Below are 20,543 nucleotides of genomic sequence, written 5' to 3'. Positions count from 1 at the left end.
TGATACATCCATTTGGCTCCAAACAATATAAATACAACATGTCAACCATATAACTTCTTATAGAAAAAAACAAAAAACAAAAACAGGATCAGAAAAGGAAAATTTTCAATTACTCGGAATATTTGATCCAAAGTATTTCACTTAAAACTAAACCAGTTTCTCCACTACTATAGATAATGTAATGCTTTCAGGACCTATTCTACGATGGTTTCAATGGGCCAGGCCCTAACACCCATCCGGGCTTGGCCATACTAATATTCAGGCCTGCTGAGGTGAGCAATGTCACCCCTCTGTCCTAGAGTAGGATATAAATGTTCCGGCCACAAAGCACGGGCGCTTACCATACCCTCCAAACTTATGACCAAGCTTCAACATGGTACTTACCAGCCTTTTCTAGCATTCTTAGCCACCTCACAGCAGATTCCTTGGGAACCCCACTCTCATTTGATATTATTTCTTCGATGGACGATGAAACGGCAGCAGGCATGTTGGTTGAAGACCCTGCAACGTAAACAGCAGCACCACCACTCAACAAACTCCAAACCCTTGAGCTTTCTTCCTTCATCTTATGTTGCACGTAAACCTTCTGTGGTTGGTCTCTCGAGAAAGCAACAAAGAAGCCTCCACCCTTTTCTTCTGAGAGTACCCCATCGCTCTGTGCATGAGACAACCAAAAATCTCTGTATAGGAAATCGTTCTCCTCATTTCTGCAACCAAAGAAGAAGAGAATCGGAGCAGTTGGCTCGGATTCACTTTGCACCGCTCTTTCTGCTACAAATGCACGGAATGGTGCACACCCGGTTCCTGGTCCAATTAGAATGAGGGGACGTGATGGCGGTGGGGGAGGAAGCAAGCCTCGGTTGAACCACACAGGAATGTGGACTCCTGCTTACAACAGAATAGACTAGTCAGCAAATATGATATATACAAAACTACCGTTGATTCATCAGTATTTGTACGTACCTACTTGAGGATCAAGTCCCGCTAACCATGTTGAGCAGAGCCCCGAACGCTTCCTCTTGAAAGGTGTCACCCATGACACCACATTCACAGTCAGGTGCACTTGATTGGGATGAGCCGCAGGGGAAGAAGAAATGGAGAACGCTCTTGGTTTTAGTGGAGGAACCAGTTGTACAAGCCATTCAAATGGCATTTGCACAGAGGGGAAGTCTTCTAATACCTGTATCACAATCTGAAATCAGATCTGGAAAAAAGAAGGCAATCTTGTGTGCAATTCAAGTCAAAAGGGTTAAGATAAAATTAACCCTAATGGATTTCTAGGATGGGATTAATGTAGCCAATCCAATATAGTCAGGATAAAGATTTGTTGATTGGTTGGAAATATTGTCGCTTAATGTGGAAGAAATCTCAATCTAAGGCACAATCTGAAACAACAATGGATTTGCCTCTACCGTGCAATATATATGGATACCAGATTTATAAAGAAACAGGATGCAGGATTAGCTGTTTCTGTTTGGTAAAAGTTGCACTATATTATATATATATTCAATTCTTGGACCGCATAAAGTAAATTAACCTCTAGAACTGTCCGCCGTTCCTTCTGGTTGTATTGGTATAGGTCATCTCTTCCTTCAGGTGAAGCAAAATATTGAAGCCTTTCCTTTTCATGTTCAGCGGTTGCAAAAAAACTCATTACCTGCACAAAAGATTCTGTGAATATGGTTGATTACTAATCGAAGTGCACAACACTCATAGAAGCACAGAAGTTAAAATAAATTATCAAATAAACATATTGGTAAAAAAAAAATACTTTCCTTCAAATGTTCATTGCAAAGTAATGCAACTCTGAGGTTGTGGGTTCTAGTCCAGCTTACCCATAAAAATAAAAATAAAAACAGATATGCATCACTGGTTATAATGTTTAGATACTTTTAACAATATTTTAAACCTTGACCATATGCGAGTTTACTTGGCTTAATGTCGGTTATAATGTTTAGATGCTCTATATAAATGAAGCCACTACCCATATATATCACCTGTCCTATATTCAGTGTGAGATTCAAGCATATCAAGGTTGATTATATAAATTCAAAGCAAGGTGGTCGCTGGTGAGAATTACTCCATATACTCAATCAAAAGATCAGCCATTATTATCAGTATCAGTCTAGTCTTCCAATCTTTTCTCGGATAGATGTTTGGAGATGGAAACAAATTTAAACCCACTAAGACGAGAAAGGAAAGAAATATACAACTCAATAACATGAACAGCAGGAGAAAGGAAGTAAAAAAAATGGTAACAGCATCAGGTGACATCAGACAAAAATTACTACTGAAAGTCCACAATAAAACACATGTTGAACATACAACATACTTGCCTCAAAGAAATAACGCCGAGGGGAAGCTGACGCCACATCCATTGTCAATTCCACAAGCCTTCTCAGTTTGACAGGGCCCGTAATGGCATTTACAGGTGAATAAGGAAGGACATTCTCAACAGCTTTTGGTTGAACCTGAAACCAGACAAATCTTCAACTTGTAAATCAGAGAAGTAACTCAATTAGAAAAGAGTTCTTGCAAGAGACTTTTTCTTTTCTTTTTTCTAATGAGTTCTTGCAAGGGACATTTCAGACAACTGGTCCACATATCAGTTAATAAATCCAACCACACAGGAGCACTAAAAGAAACAAAGCAAGGTGCTCTCCAAAATGGTTGAGTAATGCCATAAAAAGGAAGAGGCTTGTGCAGAAGCCAGCCATGCCAAAAAAAAAAAATTGAGAGAGAAAATAGGAATAATGGGCCCCAAAATATGATCTGTTTATAGTTGAAAACTAGTTCATCAAGCATATCCTTTGACCAACTTGAACTCATAAATCTGAACCTGAGTCCCAAAAAGGAGAACAGAACATTTTTAAAATATTTTTTTGGGGTTGTTTCCACCCGAAATAATGAGACAAAGCCAAATCATCTTGGTCAACCCAAGAGAAGTCAAATCCAGTGATACAAAGGAGCCAACTTCCAGTGTGATACAAATGAGCCAACTTGGCAAATGAGACACGGTCGAACCATCTAAGACAACTCTAATCCAGCATGGATCATGATTCACAGAAGGATCATGACCTGGTCCTTGTCTAGAACAAGATGACTCAGACGAATCAACCCATTCTCGACCAAGATTTAAACCCATGACCCGAACAGGCATATGCACTGGCATTATAACAAGGAAAAGAAAATTTACAGAATATGCTCTGTAAGACGAAAATTATGGGAATGAGAAAAGTGGACTACGTACTGTGATGTATGAATCAGGATTTAGATCACAACGTAGCATAAAAGCTTCCACTGCAACAGGATTTTGACTAGGGAGAACCTCAAGAACATCACCCACTTGATATAAAGAAGCCTGAAAAACATGATAGGCAAAATTGAATTGTAACTATGCTTAAAGTTGCTAAATAAAAGACTTGTAGTAGACTTACACTTGAAAATGAATTATAGGACTTACTGACGAAAGAGCTTCAAATTCAAAATGGCGCACATCTTTTCCACAACCCACTCTAGTTAATTGCTGGTTCTTTATCTACAAAATGAATTTGAAGGAAGCAATGCAAGAGAATTAACATAGGTTAGGAAACGGGGTAAATAAAAAATACCATTTTGTATCATAGTGACAAAAATCTCCTAGTTTTTGAAAAAGTCACAATTCAATTGGCGATTTAATCCCGATTAATTTGCAATTAAAAAAATTAAAAATTAAAAATTAAAAAAAAAAGATCCACAAATTAATTGCAAAGTTTGAAGTTGAACAGCATTAGGATTGTTTTAAAACTGCGTATATTTGTTTATTGGTAATTTGGACTTGAACCCTCGACCTCAAAGTTGCTTTGCAATGCATCAAACCAACTGAGCTATATTATATATATATATATAGGGTCCCGTTCGGCACCCAACAATTTGCCCAACCATTTTTATCTTACATGGGTAAGAAATTTTGGAATGGGCTGATTTTTGGTGAGGATGATCTCTATGGTGAGGAGATCATCCTCACCAAAAATCAGCCCATTCCAAAACTTCTAACCCCATGTTTACAAGTTGAAAAATCGTGGACCGTCCATTTTTTGTAAAGCATTTGTGATGGGGTTAGAAGTTTTGGAATGGGCTGATATTTGGTGAGGATGATCTCCACACCATAGAGATTATCCTCACCAAAAATCAGCCCATTCCAAAACTTCTAACCCATGTAAGACAAAAATGGTTGGGCATATGGTTGGGTAAATGGTTGGGTGCTGAACATTTCCCATATATATATATATGCATTTTAATATTTTCCATAATTAATAATATTAATTTTATTTTTAATTTTAATGTTTTCCTACTTTTTTCTTAGCTTTGTGACTTTTTTCCCTTCTTCCAAAATTTTCCCTTTCCGAATTAATAGCAAACCCGAACTTTGTAACTATGTTTTGTATCACATATAAAGAGAGTAATAATGATCGCCTCCCCTGTAATGGATAGAGGAATGGTTTACAGTGACGGCACCATTGAGGACTGAGGACTGAGGATTTCTTGGTGCAGGTTGAAGCTCTAAATGAATCAAGAGAAGGCTGAAAAGAGCATTAATTGAGGTAGGTAGTCACAATTAAAAAGTGATGTGGTTCTAGATAGAATTGAATGATGAAACAAAATTCATATTGCAAACCACAAACTGCTGGATAAGGCAGTGATGATTAACTGAGTGTTAGAAGAAAAATATCTAGTTGGGGGCACAGCCAAAACCACAAGAACTATACCAAGTCAATCACAAAGTTTTACCACCAAGAAAGAAGTTGTACGTCCAGCATTTGCAAGATGTGGATATGCACAGTCTGGTTGGGGACTGCCTAACCCCATCTTACAAAAATATAAGACGTATTATGGCACCATTTTTTTTTTTTTAGTAGATATATTATGGCACATTGTGGCAATATATTCCATTTTCATTCATTAAGCGTAACCTTTGAGTACTTCAAATAAAAGATAATTAAATCCCTCCCAGTATCAAATATGATTCATCAAGGAAATAATTGAAAAAATAAAGTTCTACTAAATAAAGAAATAAATAAACTCCATCCATGTCAAGTTTTAATCTTGTAATCCTAGTCCAAACCAAGAGGAAGGAAGTTTACATCAAGCTGGGAGCATGTAAAAAACTTTTATTAAATCCTTTCACATGAACCTTGGTTTGTGTCCTGTGAACAGATAAATAGAATTCGTGTTGCCAAATCTAAAAAGTACTATTAATGATGAGAGCAAGTTACCTATACCATTTTTAAAAAGCAGTGAGGCCGATTTTTGTCATGATCAAATTTTGTAGGGGACATTGAACGAGCTCTCTCAATCTGCATCTCGAGGCATTTCAAATCTGAAACAAGAAGGAAATTTTTCTTGTCAGATTATATTGTCCACAAATTTGGTCAGCTGCACATCAAATCAACCATGTCAGTGTGGCTTACCCATTTCATGCATATTTTGAATCATGGATATGTGGTCCAAATAAAACTAACAGCGGCTATTCAGTGATTTGACCAATTCAATTTAGAATCAGCCAATTCACAAATCTTGTTTTATTGTTTCCTCTTTCCCTATTAAACCAAATCACTAGTTAGGGTGATGGGGTTTTGACACTAGCAAACCGATACTTAATCAGGCAATAGTGATGACTAAAACATTAGTATTAGCTGTGTTAGATAGTGCTATATCACATATAACATGACAGTGTTTGATCATTATCATTATCATTATAGGAAGTATTTCAAAAGCATTTGAGGCTTAAAATGTGAGGGCCTGCCCAATTTTTTTTTTTATGTACAATCATTACTTATAAAAAATCACAGCATTAATTATATATTTTACTGAAATTTGTACAAAGAAAATACCTGAGATAGTCGAATATGGTGATTGCATCTCATTAACATCATGATATATGATTTGAAATTTGGGATGATCCACAGTTTTCATATCTAAGCTTCCTGTAACTCTTGGGAAGATCGTAGGATTCATTTGATTCAACATGCTCCACAAAGATGACAACCAAGGATCCATAGCACCCTCGTACCTATGGGAAGCCAATGCTAACAACATTGTAATTTCATTCCAAATTGAATTTGACAGTTATTTTAGGATAACAACAGGCAGTCACAATAAACATAAACAAAAGTCAAAAAGTAAATTTCTTGATATACCACATGTGCAGGAAATCTCATGGCTAAAACATGTTTGATGAGATTTTAGCCATGGAACTCAATATGAAGAATCCGTTCTGTTCAAATAAGAGAATAACAATAACCTATAGAAAAAGAAAAAACTACAGAGAACATAATGGATGGTTCTGAAGAAACACTCCACGCACAAGATTTCACTGAAGTGAAAGTCATCTTTCAGCATATGACATTTAGAGCACCGTGGTTGGCTCAACCAAGGGAAAAAAAGGATGATCTCAAACTATACAGTTTCAAAGACACTATAACACGTGGTTGCAAAGGGATTGAATGGGAAAAGTAATCCTATAATGCTGAACACATATCGACAAAGAATTAAATGATAGATTTCCCAAACAGAAAGAAACCATTCTTTTTTTAAGGGAAGGCATGGAATGTCTTCAAGAAAAAGTTTAGAATGTTTTGAAAGAGAATTGAAAAATGGCACAAGGAGGTTCTGAAAGAGTGGAAGAGAAAAAGAACAGCATTTTAGAGGAGATTGTCAAGTTCGATGGCAGGGGAAAACATGGGAGCTCTCATAAGGAATATAAATTGAAAACTGACGCTCGGGAAGAAAAATGTCCAATAAAAATTAGAGGTCTAGAACTACCCTGAAGGACCACTTTTGCTATCTCAAGTCTATTATACTTAAGAATGGAAAGATTGAGAACAATGTAAACCATGGAATCAAAGCTAGATGGTTAAGTGGAGGTGCACTTTTGGCATGTTTTTTACTGATGCATACCGATCAAATTAAAAGGAAAATTTCATAAGATGATAGTAAGACCAGTTATGCTTTATGAAGCTGAATGTTGGGTGGTCAAGAAGCATCATATTAAATAATTGAGCACGGTAGGGACGAGGATGTTGGGATGGATGATGGAAATATTAGAAGAGATAAAATTAGACATGAACAAACTCGAAAAAAATCCACAATTAGAAGAAATATTTAAGTTGAAGGTTCCAAGAGAGCAAGAGGTAGATTCAAAAGAATGGAATGAGATAGTGAAAGCGGATATGAACATAGTTTCAATAACGGAAGATGAAGCTATGGACAAAGCGGAATTGGTGAATAAGATTTGTTTAGCCAGTCCCAATATCTATGAGATAGCTAAGGAAATTGTTTAGAATAGAAAGAGGATTGGATACAACATGGAAACAGCGCCCTAGACAACCCATTAACCAATACACATTACATTAGATATAGAAACTCCTTCCAAAAATATATGCTTGGCAACTTAAGTGTTTATCTTAGTGCCTTGTACAAATGGAAAATTCTAGTGTCCAACAAATGGTTGAGATGGGAAGAGATTCCTTACGGTAACTGATCACTAGGAAAATTGTAAATCCTTAAGGAATCCCTGCCATCCATTGGCCACTAGAGAAGCCCTTTACACATTTAACCATACACTTGCGAACTAAATTATACAAGTGTATCACCTAATCTGACCAAGTTGGTTATAGGTTATACAGATTCATTGTGCATGTGTATTTAAAGTTTTGAGATACATATTAGTATTCCTAAACAGGTTCAACTTTGTTGTTGATCATGTGACACACTTAGAGACCCCACCAAGTAAATCAAGAACTAAGGTCCTACAATCATGAAATTAGATAAGTGAAAGTTTTGTAACAAAGGATTATAGACTGTAATTATACCCTGAAGGGTGCTGATCATCTCCCAGACCTCTTTCAATAATTGGCTTTGCTCCAAGATCTAAAACTCTTTTGTCCAGCTTCTTTGCAGCAAACTGCAGCCAGGAAAAACAATTAGAAATGTGAAAGTTTCATAAAGAAAATATTCAAAACTGAACTTGCACCATGATAGGAATTAGTACTTGTGTATTTAATGTGCAGTTTGTAATAATTGATGGCCTACAAATGTCAAACAGTTAATGTTCATCTGTAACAAGATTATTGCAACCTCATTACAAACAATGTTCAAATTATCTTACAGGCTCAACCAAGATGTCCTGTTCTGCTAAGGAACCAAGACAACAAATAGGGATATGTAACGTCTTGTACCAGATCCTTAATTCAAGTAATTTGAGTCTTGCTTCTACAATATTTGCCCTTTATAATCCATATGAAGATAAAATGCAGATTTCTAGTTTAATTAGGCACTAAAAATGGATTAATGTATTGCATCTCTGTATATTTAGAGTATCAAGAAGTATCATTTTTCTTTTTCGAACTCTCATTTCACAAGCTTACTGAAAAGCTGAATGAAACCGAGATTTTAACTTCGACTATAACAAATAAAATTTTGGAAATAATTACATTATATTTTTGGTAAGAAGAGTCACCCAATCCAAACACTGCATAGTGGACTCCTTGCAGCCAATGATGGCTAAGATTTCTCTGCAAAAGAAACCTCCAAAATACCTACAATGTTACAATAAAAACCATTAAGTCCAATATTGATATTCAGAATGGTCAAAAACACTGCATAAATTTTTGTTTTGAAAAAAAAAACACCAACCTTCATGGATTCTGGTGCATCCCCCTGACCTGTTGTAGAAACTACAAAAATTACGGTTTCCTCGTACGGTAAGCAACTCTGCAACAATAAACAAGTATGGAGTTGATAAGCATAGTGTTCCAGGTATTATGTTATATGACACATGTTTACATACTGTGGATAGTAATAAAAGGTACAGATATATAACAGTAATAGAAGGTACAAGTCTGCTGTGTTTAACCCTATCAAAAAGCAGTGTACACGTATGTTTATTTCCCCTTTAATCCAAGACTTTTTTCATAGGGTTTGAAGTTTCGGAATGAACAGTTCTTTTGTGAGGATGGTTTCCATGGTGAGGGTATAATCCTGACCAAAAAAATTAAGCCCTGACTCCTTCTGATGTGAGCCGTATGTAAAATTGTACACACAAAGAAAAATGAGTAAGAATATCCCAACCTTGTATGCATACATATATAATCTCTCAAAGTTAAAGGTGTAGGCAGAATAACCTTGACTAAAGAATCTTTCCCCATTTTTTACCAAAATATCATATTGCTATCAACAGAATCTCCAGCATAGTACATAAATGACTTACAGGATCAAATTCATCCATTGAAAGTACAACAGCAGGATAACGCCTACGGTCTGCTTCACGCCCAACACGTTCAGCAGCATCTAAAGCATTTCCTGTCTGGGATGCATATAGTATCAGCAGTCGAGGTGGCTTATCTTCCATACCTGAAGTAAGATGGAAAACAAAGATTGCCTCTTTTAACACACCATTTGCTACAAAAACTAAATACCAAGGGTTTCAATTGAATGGAAATTAAAAAGGAGAAGAAAGAAAATACAGCATACCTTTGATCGATGAGAGAATCAGTTGGTCCTTCTTGGGCAATAATCTCCCTTCTCCATTTGATTTCAAAACCATTATGGATGGACAAATGTACGCTGCAAAACGATTCCAAATTTTACTAACCACAAGCTTATTCACAATAATCCACATTTTTCTCGTCTCTCCTAGCCTAACCTCTTCGACTAATAGCTCAATAAGAACATTATTCATGGTCTACTTGGCTGCAACAAAAATTATTTTACATTTCTTTATTTGGGTTTTCCTTGACCTTGTGGTGGTAAACCCTGAACTAGATTAGCTTCCATGTTGTTTATTAGACATTGATCATAACATGGGTTTTGTCTACCTGTTGTTTGTTTGACACTAGTGCAACTATGTGAGTCGATCTTGATGTAATAAGTAAACCAAATCCGAAACATACACAATATTTTAACCCATAATTTTTTATGTTTTTTGATAACGAGGTGTCCCAGTAGATAGCGGACCGAGCCCGTATCTGAGCTTTTGCTCAGTCAATAGACCATGGTCTTGTCCAAGGACTAGTCCCGAGGCCAGTGCAATGCCCGCACATCACACGCACTAGGTAAGTGAGGATGCACCATCGGTCCAAAACCTCACGACGTAACTTATCTTCAAGGCCCGCGCAGCTATTTTTATCCATTCTTTATGTTTCTAAACTAAGTTATGAGAAAAACAATTAAAGAAATCCCCACCAAAAAAAAAAAGAAGATTAATTTACAACACAGTTTGTAAACACCAATACAATTTACCGGAACTTAACAGCATAAGTAAAGCAATGTATCATATTGAACTACCCAAGATGTTTAACACCACTAAAATCTAAGGATAAGTTGATATAGGTGAAGCCAATTTGTTTCATTTGCCGATGTAGACTAAAAAAAGAGGATATTTTACAACAACAACAACAAAAATGGTCAAAATAATCAAGAAATTTTTTATTTTTTTCACGAAGTCAAAACCAAATTTCTACAGTAGCCGCCACAAGGAACATCTAGGAAAATGAAAGAAATCTCAAACCAAATAACTTTTAATTCCTCTTTATCTTCGTAACCAAAACAAAAATATCATAAATCAGAAGCTAGAACCATTTGAGACATTATAAAATTATCTAAGGAATCAATATTTTCAGCTCTATGGGAGATTTAAACATACAACTATTACTCACTTGCAGAGATCTTGAAAGAACTCTGAGACCTAATTGCAGAGATATAGATGTGGACTTACTCGAAGGTCCTGTAATGGTGATTCGCTCCCTTTTCCGAGCTCAAACGCGAGATCGGCCTTTTTTTTTTTCAAACCTGAGCAAAGAATAGGAGTAAAAATAAGAGGTGGCGGCAACCGATGGAGAAGAGAAGCAGAGGCGTCTAATCTCGCGCGCTATCCACCGATGTCAAGTTCATCGTCTTGACTCGTACGAGATAAATCCCTTAACTCGGTTGACTATTATTTATCAATAAATATTTATGTGAATCTGATCATAATTTTTTTTTTCTAGTTATAATATAGCGTTTAATATAAGATTTTTATTTTAAAAATTAATATTTGAATTATAAAAATAATTATTTTAATTTGAAATTACAAAATCCCAATTGACTCAACCAAGTTTTATTGACTCAGTTAAGGATAGTTTTATTCTTTTGAAAACTATTTTAGGATAGTTTTGCCATTTTGAAATTTATTTTAGGATTGTGGGACGTAGTTTTCTTTGTTTTTTTTTTTTTTTTTTTTTTTTGAAAGAGTGTGCTTTTTTTATTCGAAAATTTTCACCGGGTCTATATTAGGCTTACCTCGCAAAGGCACAAAATCATAGATATTTTTCTTCAAGATACACAAGAAAAAATATCAATTGCTCTATACCCTTGCCATGTCAGTCGAGTACAATGAAAATTTTCGAGTCAAAAAATCATTAGCATTTATGAAAATATGCCTACAACACAAACATCTTCTTTGAGGTTTAAGAGTGAAAAATAATTAATTTGAAAGTGTATTATTGAAAAATAGGTCAAAGGAGTAGGGTCTACTTTGGGGTAAAAAGGGTAAAGAAGAAAAATAGTAAAATACAGGGGTATCATTGAAAAAAGGAGTGAAAAATGAAATATAGTAAAATTAGAGTAATATTATTGAAAGGTGAGACCTTACAATTGTATTTAATTATTAAAGAGAAAATGCACCATTGTAATTGAGAGGGCATTTATCCCCCCCCCCAAAAAAAATGTGTTCTACAATTGTGTTTTATCATATAGATTAGAGTTCGTTCGCGCCTAAAACACAAACATCCTTTTTAAGGTTAAAGATGATAAAAATGGAAGAATAATATATTTGAAAACATATTATTAAAAATCTTTGAGATTAAACGGGTAAAATAAGAAAATTAATTAAGTTGGAGAGGTATTAAAAAGAAAGATGAGATAAAAGGGTAAAAAAGTAAAGATAATAAAGGTATAAGAATATTATTGAAAATGAGGTAAAAGAAGAAAGATAGTAGAATTAAAGAAATATTATTGAAAAAATGGAGGGGGGGGGGGAGATCAAAGATAATAAAATTAAAGGGCGTAAAGAAGAAAGGCAATAAAATGAGTAGAGTGGATCCCATAAAACTGTAGCAAAGTGGACTTTAGAGTTGTCGTTTTACTATATAGATGGGACATTTAGTTGAAAAATCTAGATTACTATGTTATTTCTAAAAAATTAGGGGACATTAAAAAAAAAAAAAAACCATGCAAAAGACAAGGGGTTGTAATAATACTAATCGAATCAGATATAGCTATATTCGAATCCGAAAAAAAAAAAAAAAAAATTACAACGTCCAAATTCGAATTCGTAATCCAACAGATCTTTGGAATCAATATCCGAATTCGAAAAATTCATCGGATAACTGATAAAAACCCCAGAGAAAATTAATTTGATCTCTATACCATCATCTTCAACCTGTACCAAAAAGCCCGTATTTTCCTTCTATCAAAGCCAATCTTAACCCTTGGTTTTTCAACTTCAGAAGTAGTCATCTTCAACCTACTTCAAACATCAAGATAAATTTTGATTTTGGTGAAGGATAAAGACACTGGAAATTTTGAGCAAAAAAATCAAGTGTTTTATGGATCAATGTTGAAGATGAGATTGAAGCTTATGGATTTTCAAAAAATATAATCAAGATATTTTTTATCCGAGGTTGAAGCTGATGGATTTTAAGCAGCCCGGACACCCTAAAACCCCTTGTTGGCTCTTGTTATTTAGGTTGAGAGAGAAAATGAAGAGGTAACAATGGAAGATGGATATTTATGCCATGTTCAAATCCAATCGAATTTCCCAACATTGGAATCAGTATCCGAAATTATTCGAATCTTAAAATAACATCTGAATTCAAATTTGATATCCAAAAAATTCGGATAATATCATATGCTCATTGCCAGACACCGTTAGGTGGTCTTTAAGCTTCACTTATTCGAATTAATAAAAAAAATTGGTCACTTCATCCATTACACAATTGGAACACTAGAGTTGATAAAGATGTCTAAATGTGAGCAGACATTGTTGTTAGAGTGCTTGAATTATGTTAGATATTTCATTTATTTAAGTTGTGAAAGCAGAGTTAATGTATTTTAACTCCTGTTATTTGCATATATATTCATTTCTTCTAGACGCATTGAAACAGATGAGTTTTAGATTAATTTTCATTCTACAAGAAGTACTTTGAAGGTAAATAAATGAAATAATTTTCGTCCCAACTTGACCGAAAAATCAACTCTTTACCCAACATGAAACTGAATGGCTCATGTTCAGATATCTGAAATATGGCTATATACGAATTTGAATCCAAAAAAATTTACAACATCGTAAATACGACGGATCTTATGTACGTTATACGTTTGGGAGAAAAATCAAATGGTTTCTAGCCCTCTTCTGTAAAGTAGAGCCTGTTCTGTTAATCTTAAAGAGAATGGAATTTCTTGCTTGCACAATGGGTTATATTACATCCTTCATATTATAGGCAAAAGATACAATCTGATGGAGAGATTCTCTCAACCACAGCAAATATTTTGGAGGGGTCGTGATAATATGACTCCTCCATGTGGCATACTCAAAATACTCTATTGACGTGGCATGTATTAGAACCATAATTGTCTTGGGATGCACATCTGCACATCCTTATAAATATGTGTAATTGTGTATTCCGAGGCAAAAAGATCTATGATTTTAGCACATACCACGTCACGAGAGTATTTTTGGAGAGAGATTATCTCAATTCAAACTATCTAGATACATTCAACATGGAGTCAGTCAACTAGAGAAATCTTCTCTATGGAATGGGTCAACAAAGGAGATCCATTATCTTAACAAATCTGATCATCAAATATTATAATAATATAGAAATTTGAACTGATCACATGGTTTAGAGACCCCATAAACTGACCACATGGTTTAGGGACCCATGAATATTTTCTATTTTTCTTTTAGAGTGGGGAACCTCTACTGCAGAGCATCAATGTAGCACTTTTACCCAATTATCATCTCTTTTTTTCTTTTTTTAGTACTTTTGCCACGCTGTTTAAGCCCATTGATCCATCATTATTTGGCCCTTGTGGATCTAATTCTGATTGATTAATGTTGTAGTAACCTCAGCGGGGACACATGGGAGACAAGATGTCTCCCGCTGAGGTCACTCTACCATGATTCATTCTAATTTCACTTGTCAGCCATGTACAATACATAGATGAATTGGGTGCGTCATCCCATCCGAGACAATTTTTAGGCTTATTTTCAGATTTGTAAATTAGGGAAAGAAACATGAAAACACGATACAAGACGAAGAAATTTAACGAGTAGAAGAAGAATCATACAATAGCAAGATGACACAGACAAGTCATCTTGATTGATGATGACGATTTTTAAAATCATGATAGAGACATCTAACACTAAAATCAATCAATTAATCCAATTTTTGGAAAATCCTAGATTTGACTTACGCTAATTACTGCCAATTTTTGGTAATGGTCAAAGGTGAAGCCTAACATTAAGGATCAGTAGGTCTTGCGTGGAAAAAGTAAGGGGTGGAATAGGGAACCCCTGGTGTTCAGGATTGACAATCTATCCAACAAAAGAGGAGTAATGCCATGGAGTCTGCAACTCGTGGGGTACTCGCTTGTGTAGAAAAGGCAAAACATTTTCATAGCTGTTCCACTCAACAGAATTCAAAATAGAGATATTTACAAAAAAGTAATTAACTTTTGACAAATTTAAGATTCTGGCTCACTGTTCACTTTAATCATCAAAACTTGAACAATAACGAGTTCAGAGGTTTTTAAAGTGACTATTTCGCAGGTTTAAAATGACACTTTAAACCTGTGGACTTGTCACTTTAAACCTGCGAAATAGACACTTCGTTCTGAATTTCTTTTTACGAAAATGTGATTGCTCTCATTTTCAGCTCACAAAATAGTAATTCACTCTAAAAAAACAAACATGAACCAGAGACAACTGCTATTGGCACACCAACTTTTACTAATACCTCACCAATTCTTATGTAAATGACCAAAGAATTACGTTAATAAAAGTTGATGTGTCAATAGTAACTCTCTTTAAATAAAGTTAATGGCATCTCATTTGGGAGCTCGTTGCCACATATTCTCTTTTTGAAAAGAGAACCACCGTTACCTTTGAACATGTTACTTTTCAATTAGGCTATTAGGGTAGCATTTGATGCAGACTGGGCTATAGGATCATGGACTCGGGTTGTCAATAGAATCACATTAATCCGTCTCCACTCCGCTCTGCCTTGCCCCAATCTCGAGTATATGATTCAACATGAATTAGTCTACCACAAAAAACTATTTCATTTAGTTAGCACTTCTTGTAAAATTAAAATTAAGGGAAGAGTTAAACACATCAACTTTGATTCCACAACTTAAATAAATGAAATATCTGAAGTAATTTAAGCACTCTAACATGCAAATATGAAAATACAAATTGTCCCCATTAATAGATAAGGGAAGCCCATACTACTGCAATGGCAAATGCAGCTCGTATAACTATCTGGTTGTAAGAGTGAGACGGAGATCCGTTCTTGTGAGTTGATGGTGATGTTGTTGGAGGAGGTGGTAGTTTTTCCACAAGGACAGCAAGTTTCATGCCACTGAAACAAAACCCTTTCCCGCTTATGAAGTAATAATGTCTAGTCACATCGAGTGGAACAACATCTCTACCAGCTCCAGTGGTCCAGTTGTGAAGTGGATGATCCGATATGCATGATTCATAATCCGTTTTGTTCACCTCCAATACATCCACCTGGTTTCTATCGTATACAAAAACTGGAAGAGGGAAAGGAAGAAAAAGTATTAAATAGTGTACAGCTGGACATGAATGATTGAATCGCTCGTTTGACTCAGAATTGTCTGAGTCATCGAGCTAATGGTTGATTAAGAGACCAATTAGTCTATTATTGATTCAGATGAGTGAAACACAAAGACCTAATGTGTCTGGCAATGCCCATTGCATACAAATTATGCAATCAAAATCGAGCTTTGTGGAAGTTAACTACCACACATACCTACCAGAGACAAAAATATCATCCAAATCTCTCATCCTTAACTCAAGATGTGAAAAAGAATCCTTTTTTAAATCAGTGGAAGTCAATTTAAAAGTCGCTACCGAACACCTCCTAGGTACCGATTTAATGCATTTGAGGTTCTTAAGAGTTATAGAAATATTGGGAACAAATTACCATTCTCATAGTATGGAAATGCCAGAGTGGAGTTGATACTTGGTTTTAAATCTTGTCCAAGACCGAGATGACTAGCTCGAGTAATTCAACAACGAGATGGATTTACATGGCATCTCAAACTTCACAATTAAAAAATATTGTCGAACACCGAGATGACTCGCTGAGTAGTTCAACAATGTGACGGATTTACGTGACATCTCACACTTCACATCAACTTGCAAAATAAAATGACATTGACTCTAACAATATTTTGAAATTCTTGATCGAGTCAATAAAACTCAGCCGAATCACCCGGGATTTTGTATATTTTGATTAAAATAATTAATTTTTTAGAATTTAAATATTTATTATAAAAATAAAACATGATTTTAGGACCAAACATCTTCTAATCTATATCCCTAATTATACAGAAAATGGATGAGTTGCTAACAAATGGACAAGTTGTTTTAGCTGATTGTGAGATAAGATCTAGATCTGATTTGAAGCAGAAACCAATGAAAGATAAAAGTCAAAGTAGAAACAGAAGTAAAAGCAAAGAATACCTAATTAATAGAATAAACCGGAACCATATAGAAATCAAAACAGAGAAGAGAATGAAATGTTAGCAGTTTCATTAACCAGGTCAGACAAGCATTTAGTGAGATAAGATCTAGATCTGAAGTAGAAACCACTAATAGATAAAAAAACAAAGTAGAAACAAAAGTCAGAAACCATAATAAAAAAATAAGTGTTGTAAAAATTGATGAAAAACAAACTTTTAGCGTCAAAGGTTAGTAAGGCAAGTGAACAATGAAAAAAGCTAAGCGATTAGTATAACAATCGAGGAAACAAAAAAGATGGATTCGAATTCGAAAATCAAACTATGAGGAGAAACAGTAGATTTAATCGATTGAAACAAAAAATGGAGAAATCGATCAATTTTGAGCTAAAACAAGAGAAAATCCAACCATTTGAGCCATCTAATACCAGAAATTGACAGAATGCTTAAGACTTATCTAGATCTGCTAGTAATGATCTTGAAAACGTATAAAAATGGTCTTGAAAGGTAAGATAAAGTGCAAGAATTGCAGAAAAAACAGATAAAGAAGTAGATCTGACTAGAGATCTTACAGAGCCAATCATCAAGGTAGAAACGTTGTTGCTTCGCCCAATCAGTGTAGTTGACATTAGTCATCCATCCATATTTTCCTCCAACAGTGAACCGAGTGGCAGAAATCTCCGGTATCATCAGCAACACAGCGCATGTTAGCATCAAGAGCAGAGTTGGCGACATAATGCCTCTTCTCAGTGCCTCCATTACTCTCCAGTCCAGAGCTCGCCCTCTATGGCTCTATCTCACTCACGCTCTGGAACTTCCGCTATTTTAAACGTAAGTAATTAAGAGAGTTACTATTGCCACACTAACTTTACTAATGCCACATCAATTCCTATATAAAAAATTGCACACAGTTGGTGTGGCGTTAGTAAAAATTATGGCATTCGCAATTCTCTTGATAAATAATAATATATAAAAAGAAAGCTCCACGCAATGGAGAATATTTGAGATACCCCTGTGTTTAAAGAGAACTTCTATTGGCATCCCAATTTTTGATTATTACATCCCAATTACATTTAAAGAAAATAAATAAATAAATAATGTGAGAAAAACCTTAAAAAAACAATGTAAAATTTTTATGACGCAGAGAATGACATAATTTCAAAGAAAACTTGAGAGAGCTTTCTACGAAGGATTAAGGCCAAATTGAAAATGATGGATTGAAGATAAGATTGAAAGAAATTTATCATAAATATTTAATAACTTCAAAAGATGATGGATTTTTGAAGAAAAATTAAAGGGTCTTTTTGTCACATAGCATTAGTCTATAAAAAAAGACTAAAGTCAAAAAATGTCATCAATTTGAAAATAGAATATATTCACTAAAAGAGAAAGGTATGTCTAAATCACCGTACTTAAAACCAAAGGAAAGCTCTCTCCATCACTATTTATTTAATGGACTTTTTTGGGCCAAACAAGATTAGCTAAGGGTGGCCCTCAAATTTTTTCGTTGATTTAGACACATACCCCCCCATGTCTTGGTGATTTTTTAGTTACACCCTCATGTTTTTAAATTCTTGACATACTTCCTCAACCTCAGTCTTTTCTAATAGACTACTAGAAAATGATCCAAAAGCCCTTATCTCAACCCATAACCTCCTCGACCTTAATCTTCAATCTTGTACCCAAAAATCAATAGTCTTCAAGTTCATCAGTCTATGTTATCTTCAATCCATCGTTTTCTATTGAACCTTAATCCTTAGTAAAAAAAACTTAGCTTTCCAAAAATCTTATCATAATTTTTACTTCCAATATCACTCATCTTCAAGGGTAAATTATGTCAATTTATTTGATTTTTTCTTCAATCTATAAAATATTATATCGTGATTTTCCTTCCCAAAATCAATCATCTCGAAAACTTTCAACCTTATAATAAATTGAATCCATTCTTGACAAACCTTTCCTTAACCAGTCATAGAAGTCTCAACCTTAAATTCCATTACTTTAATAAGGGTGAGGGAATTTGGGTTACTTCATATAAATTTATTTAAGGGTCAGGATTGGTAGTTACATGTTGAAAGGGAACTCGTATATTCACTCACAATCATGATTGTGTATATGCAAAATCCAAAGGTTAAGATAAAATAAGTATCCCAAGAATATAACATGAATCTCGAAGATAAATCCAGACAATTGGATTTAGTATTTATCCTGTTGGGATTGTGTGTGAATATATAAATTCACTTTAATGAGTTCGCTGATCCCAACCCTTTATTAAATAAGACTAATGTCTAAAGGTATCTCATCGTTTATAAACACTAGGAACTGAATATTTTGAATATTCTTCAAAATATGGAGGGGTATTTCTAAATCACCCAAATTCTTTTAGAGAACTTTTATTGGCACTCCAAATTTTACTTATCAAACACCATTAAAATTGGAAAAAACTATATATGATTTTGGCATACCCCTCCAAGTGGCTTGCGCATGTCTATAGATGTATCTTACTTATATCTTGGAGAAAACACATCTATAGGCACGCGCGCGCCACCATATCAAGATGTCCCCTACTGAGGTCACTCCAGCATTAATCATTTGAGATATCCAGTACCCTATGTTGTCAAACTAATGAAATGGCACTGTTGAACTCAATCTTTTAAGTAGAATGACAGAAAGTGACCAAAGTGGCTCATCTTCAACCTGTAGCCAACGCACTCTTTCTTTTCTTTTCTTTTCTTTTTTTTTCCTTTTCAAAACCAATAATCCTCGACACTTGTTTTTTCATCTTGAACCTTCAAGATATGATGTCGGGGGAGGTAAAGAACAATGGAACTTATAGTAAAAAAAAATAAAAGGTTTTTATTTTCCCCTAAAAAAATTAAGGTTGAAAACATGGTTCAAAATAAGATTAAAGTAAACTTATAGAATATCTCAATAAGAGTATACTAATGTTGGGCTTAGACCAATAGATTAAAGAAACTTCGAGGTCGTGGGTTTAAGTCTTGCTGACACAATTTTTTTTGTGATTAATAAAAAATTACATTATAATATAGCCACAAACATATGATTTAGATATGAAGAATTTTCCTAGGGATGTCCTTAGAAGAAATCATCACTAGAAAATTTGTACTTTGAACAATTGCAAATTGGACCCAGATATGCAGAGTTCAAATATTTTTAGATCAAGATTTGGAGAGCCATTGGCAACAAGAAGTGTAATTCCCTTACGACTCCATGCCGAAATGGTTCCTAAGAAACCTCATAGGAAAGCTGTATTTTATTTCTCATCCCATCCGCTTATTGGAGAGTCGGGTCTTAGCGGACTGATCCATGAAGCTCCATAAACATTTTCCTCCAACGAGCCCAATACAAAGCAAATAATTCTTTCCATGGAGTTTTTTTTTTTTTTTTTTGTGAGAGACCGTTGTTTAAGCTCAATTGGCTTTGAACAAAATACTTATTTATTTATTTGGCTCAGTTTTTATTGTACAATTTGTTTCGACTGAGTTTACACCTAAATTCATCAATGTTGACTTCAACAATTTAGATTGTGTCGTTGTAGTTTTACTGTAGGACATCCCGTACATAGGACATGTTATGTATGAGATACATTTTTAAGATACGTGATCTTTTGACTCAATTTTTTTTTCACTCTATCAATATTTGGTTGACATGGCAAGGGTACAAAACCATAGACCATTTTCTTCAGGATACACAAGGAAAACGATTTATGGTTCTGTGCCCTTACCACATCAGCC

General features: G+C 34.7%; 2 protein-coding genes across 4 annotated transcripts; both read right to left on the bottom strand.

Moving 5' to 3' along the window:
• Positions 1–88: 88 nt before the first annotated feature.
• Positions 89–10,945, bottom strand: LOC147399109 (Flavodoxin family protein). Of its 3 annotated transcripts, none has more exons than XM_086448538.1 (14): positions 10,698–10,945; positions 9,514–9,606; positions 9,251–9,393; positions 8,677–8,754; positions 8,475–8,579; positions 7,854–7,945; positions 5,874–6,052; positions 5,262–5,359; positions 3,464–3,538; positions 3,251–3,361; positions 2,337–2,471; positions 1,538–1,657; positions 964–1,180; positions 89–885 (listed from the first exon to the last, which is right to left on the bottom strand). In XM_086448538.1, exons 2-14 carry the CDS (start codon positions 9,584–9,586, stop codon positions 356–358), a joined length of 1,956 nt encoding a protein of 651 aa, XP_086304664.1. In that variant the 5' UTR covers positions 9,587–9,606; positions 10,698–10,945; the 3' UTR covers positions 89–355. The 3 variants fall into 3 exon arrangements, with proteins under 3 accessions (XP_086304664.1, XP_086304663.1, XP_086304665.1); XM_086448537.1 differs by having other exon boundaries at positions 10,757–10,945; XM_086448539.1 differs by lacking the exons at positions 3,464–3,538; positions 5,262–5,359; positions 5,874–6,052; ... (4 more) ...; positions 9,514–9,606; positions 10,698–10,945 and having other exon boundaries at positions 2,333–2,471.
• A 4,449-nt stretch (positions 10,946–15,394) lies between these two features.
• LOC147399108 (early nodulin-like protein 17) lies at positions 15,395–17,607 on the bottom strand. Its single transcript, XM_086448536.1, has 2 exons — positions 17,361–17,607; positions 15,395–15,837 (listed from the first exon to the last, which is right to left on the bottom strand). The coding sequence occupies exons 1-2, from the start codon at positions 17,545–17,547 to the stop codon at positions 15,506–15,508; spliced, it is 519 nt and encodes a 172-aa protein (XP_086304662.1). The 5' UTR covers positions 17,548–17,607; the 3' UTR covers positions 15,395–15,505.
• Between the last annotated feature and the right edge of the window lie 2,936 nt (positions 17,608–20,543).

The sequence above is a fragment of the Akebia trifoliata genome, chromosome 7 (assembly GCF_017979445.1).
Source record: "Akebia trifoliata isolate Shusen 1 chromosome 7, ASM1797944v1, whole genome shotgun sequence".
NCBI lineage: Eukaryota > Viridiplantae > Streptophyta > Magnoliopsida > Ranunculales > Lardizabalaceae > Akebia > Akebia trifoliata.
Note: the sequence above shows the minus strand (reverse complement) of the source record. Positions and strands in the feature narration are given on the sequence as shown.

Excerpts from the sequence above, each read along its gene's own strand:
- LOC147399108 (XM_086448536.1), bottom strand. The coding sequence starts at position 17,547 with ATGGAGGCACTGAGAAGAGGCATTATGTCGCCAACTCTGCTCTTGATG. Across the intron at positions 15,838-17,360 it reads CTACCTTGATGATTGGCTCT|TTTTTGTATACGATAGAAAC; the intron begins GTAAGATCTCTA and ends TCCCTCTTCCAG.
- LOC147399109 (XM_086448538.1), bottom strand. The coding sequence starts at position 9,586 with ATGGTTTTGAAATCAAATGGAGAAGGGAGATTATTGCCCAAGAAGGAC. Across the intron at positions 5,360-5,873 it reads ACCATATTCGACTATCTCAG|ATTTGAAATGCCTCGAGATG; the intron begins GTATTTTCTTTG and ends TTCTTGTTTCAG. Across the intron at positions 2,472-3,250 it reads ATCCTGATTCATACATCACA|GTTCAACCAAAAGCTGTTGA; the intron begins GTACGTAGTCCA and ends GTCTGGTTTCAG.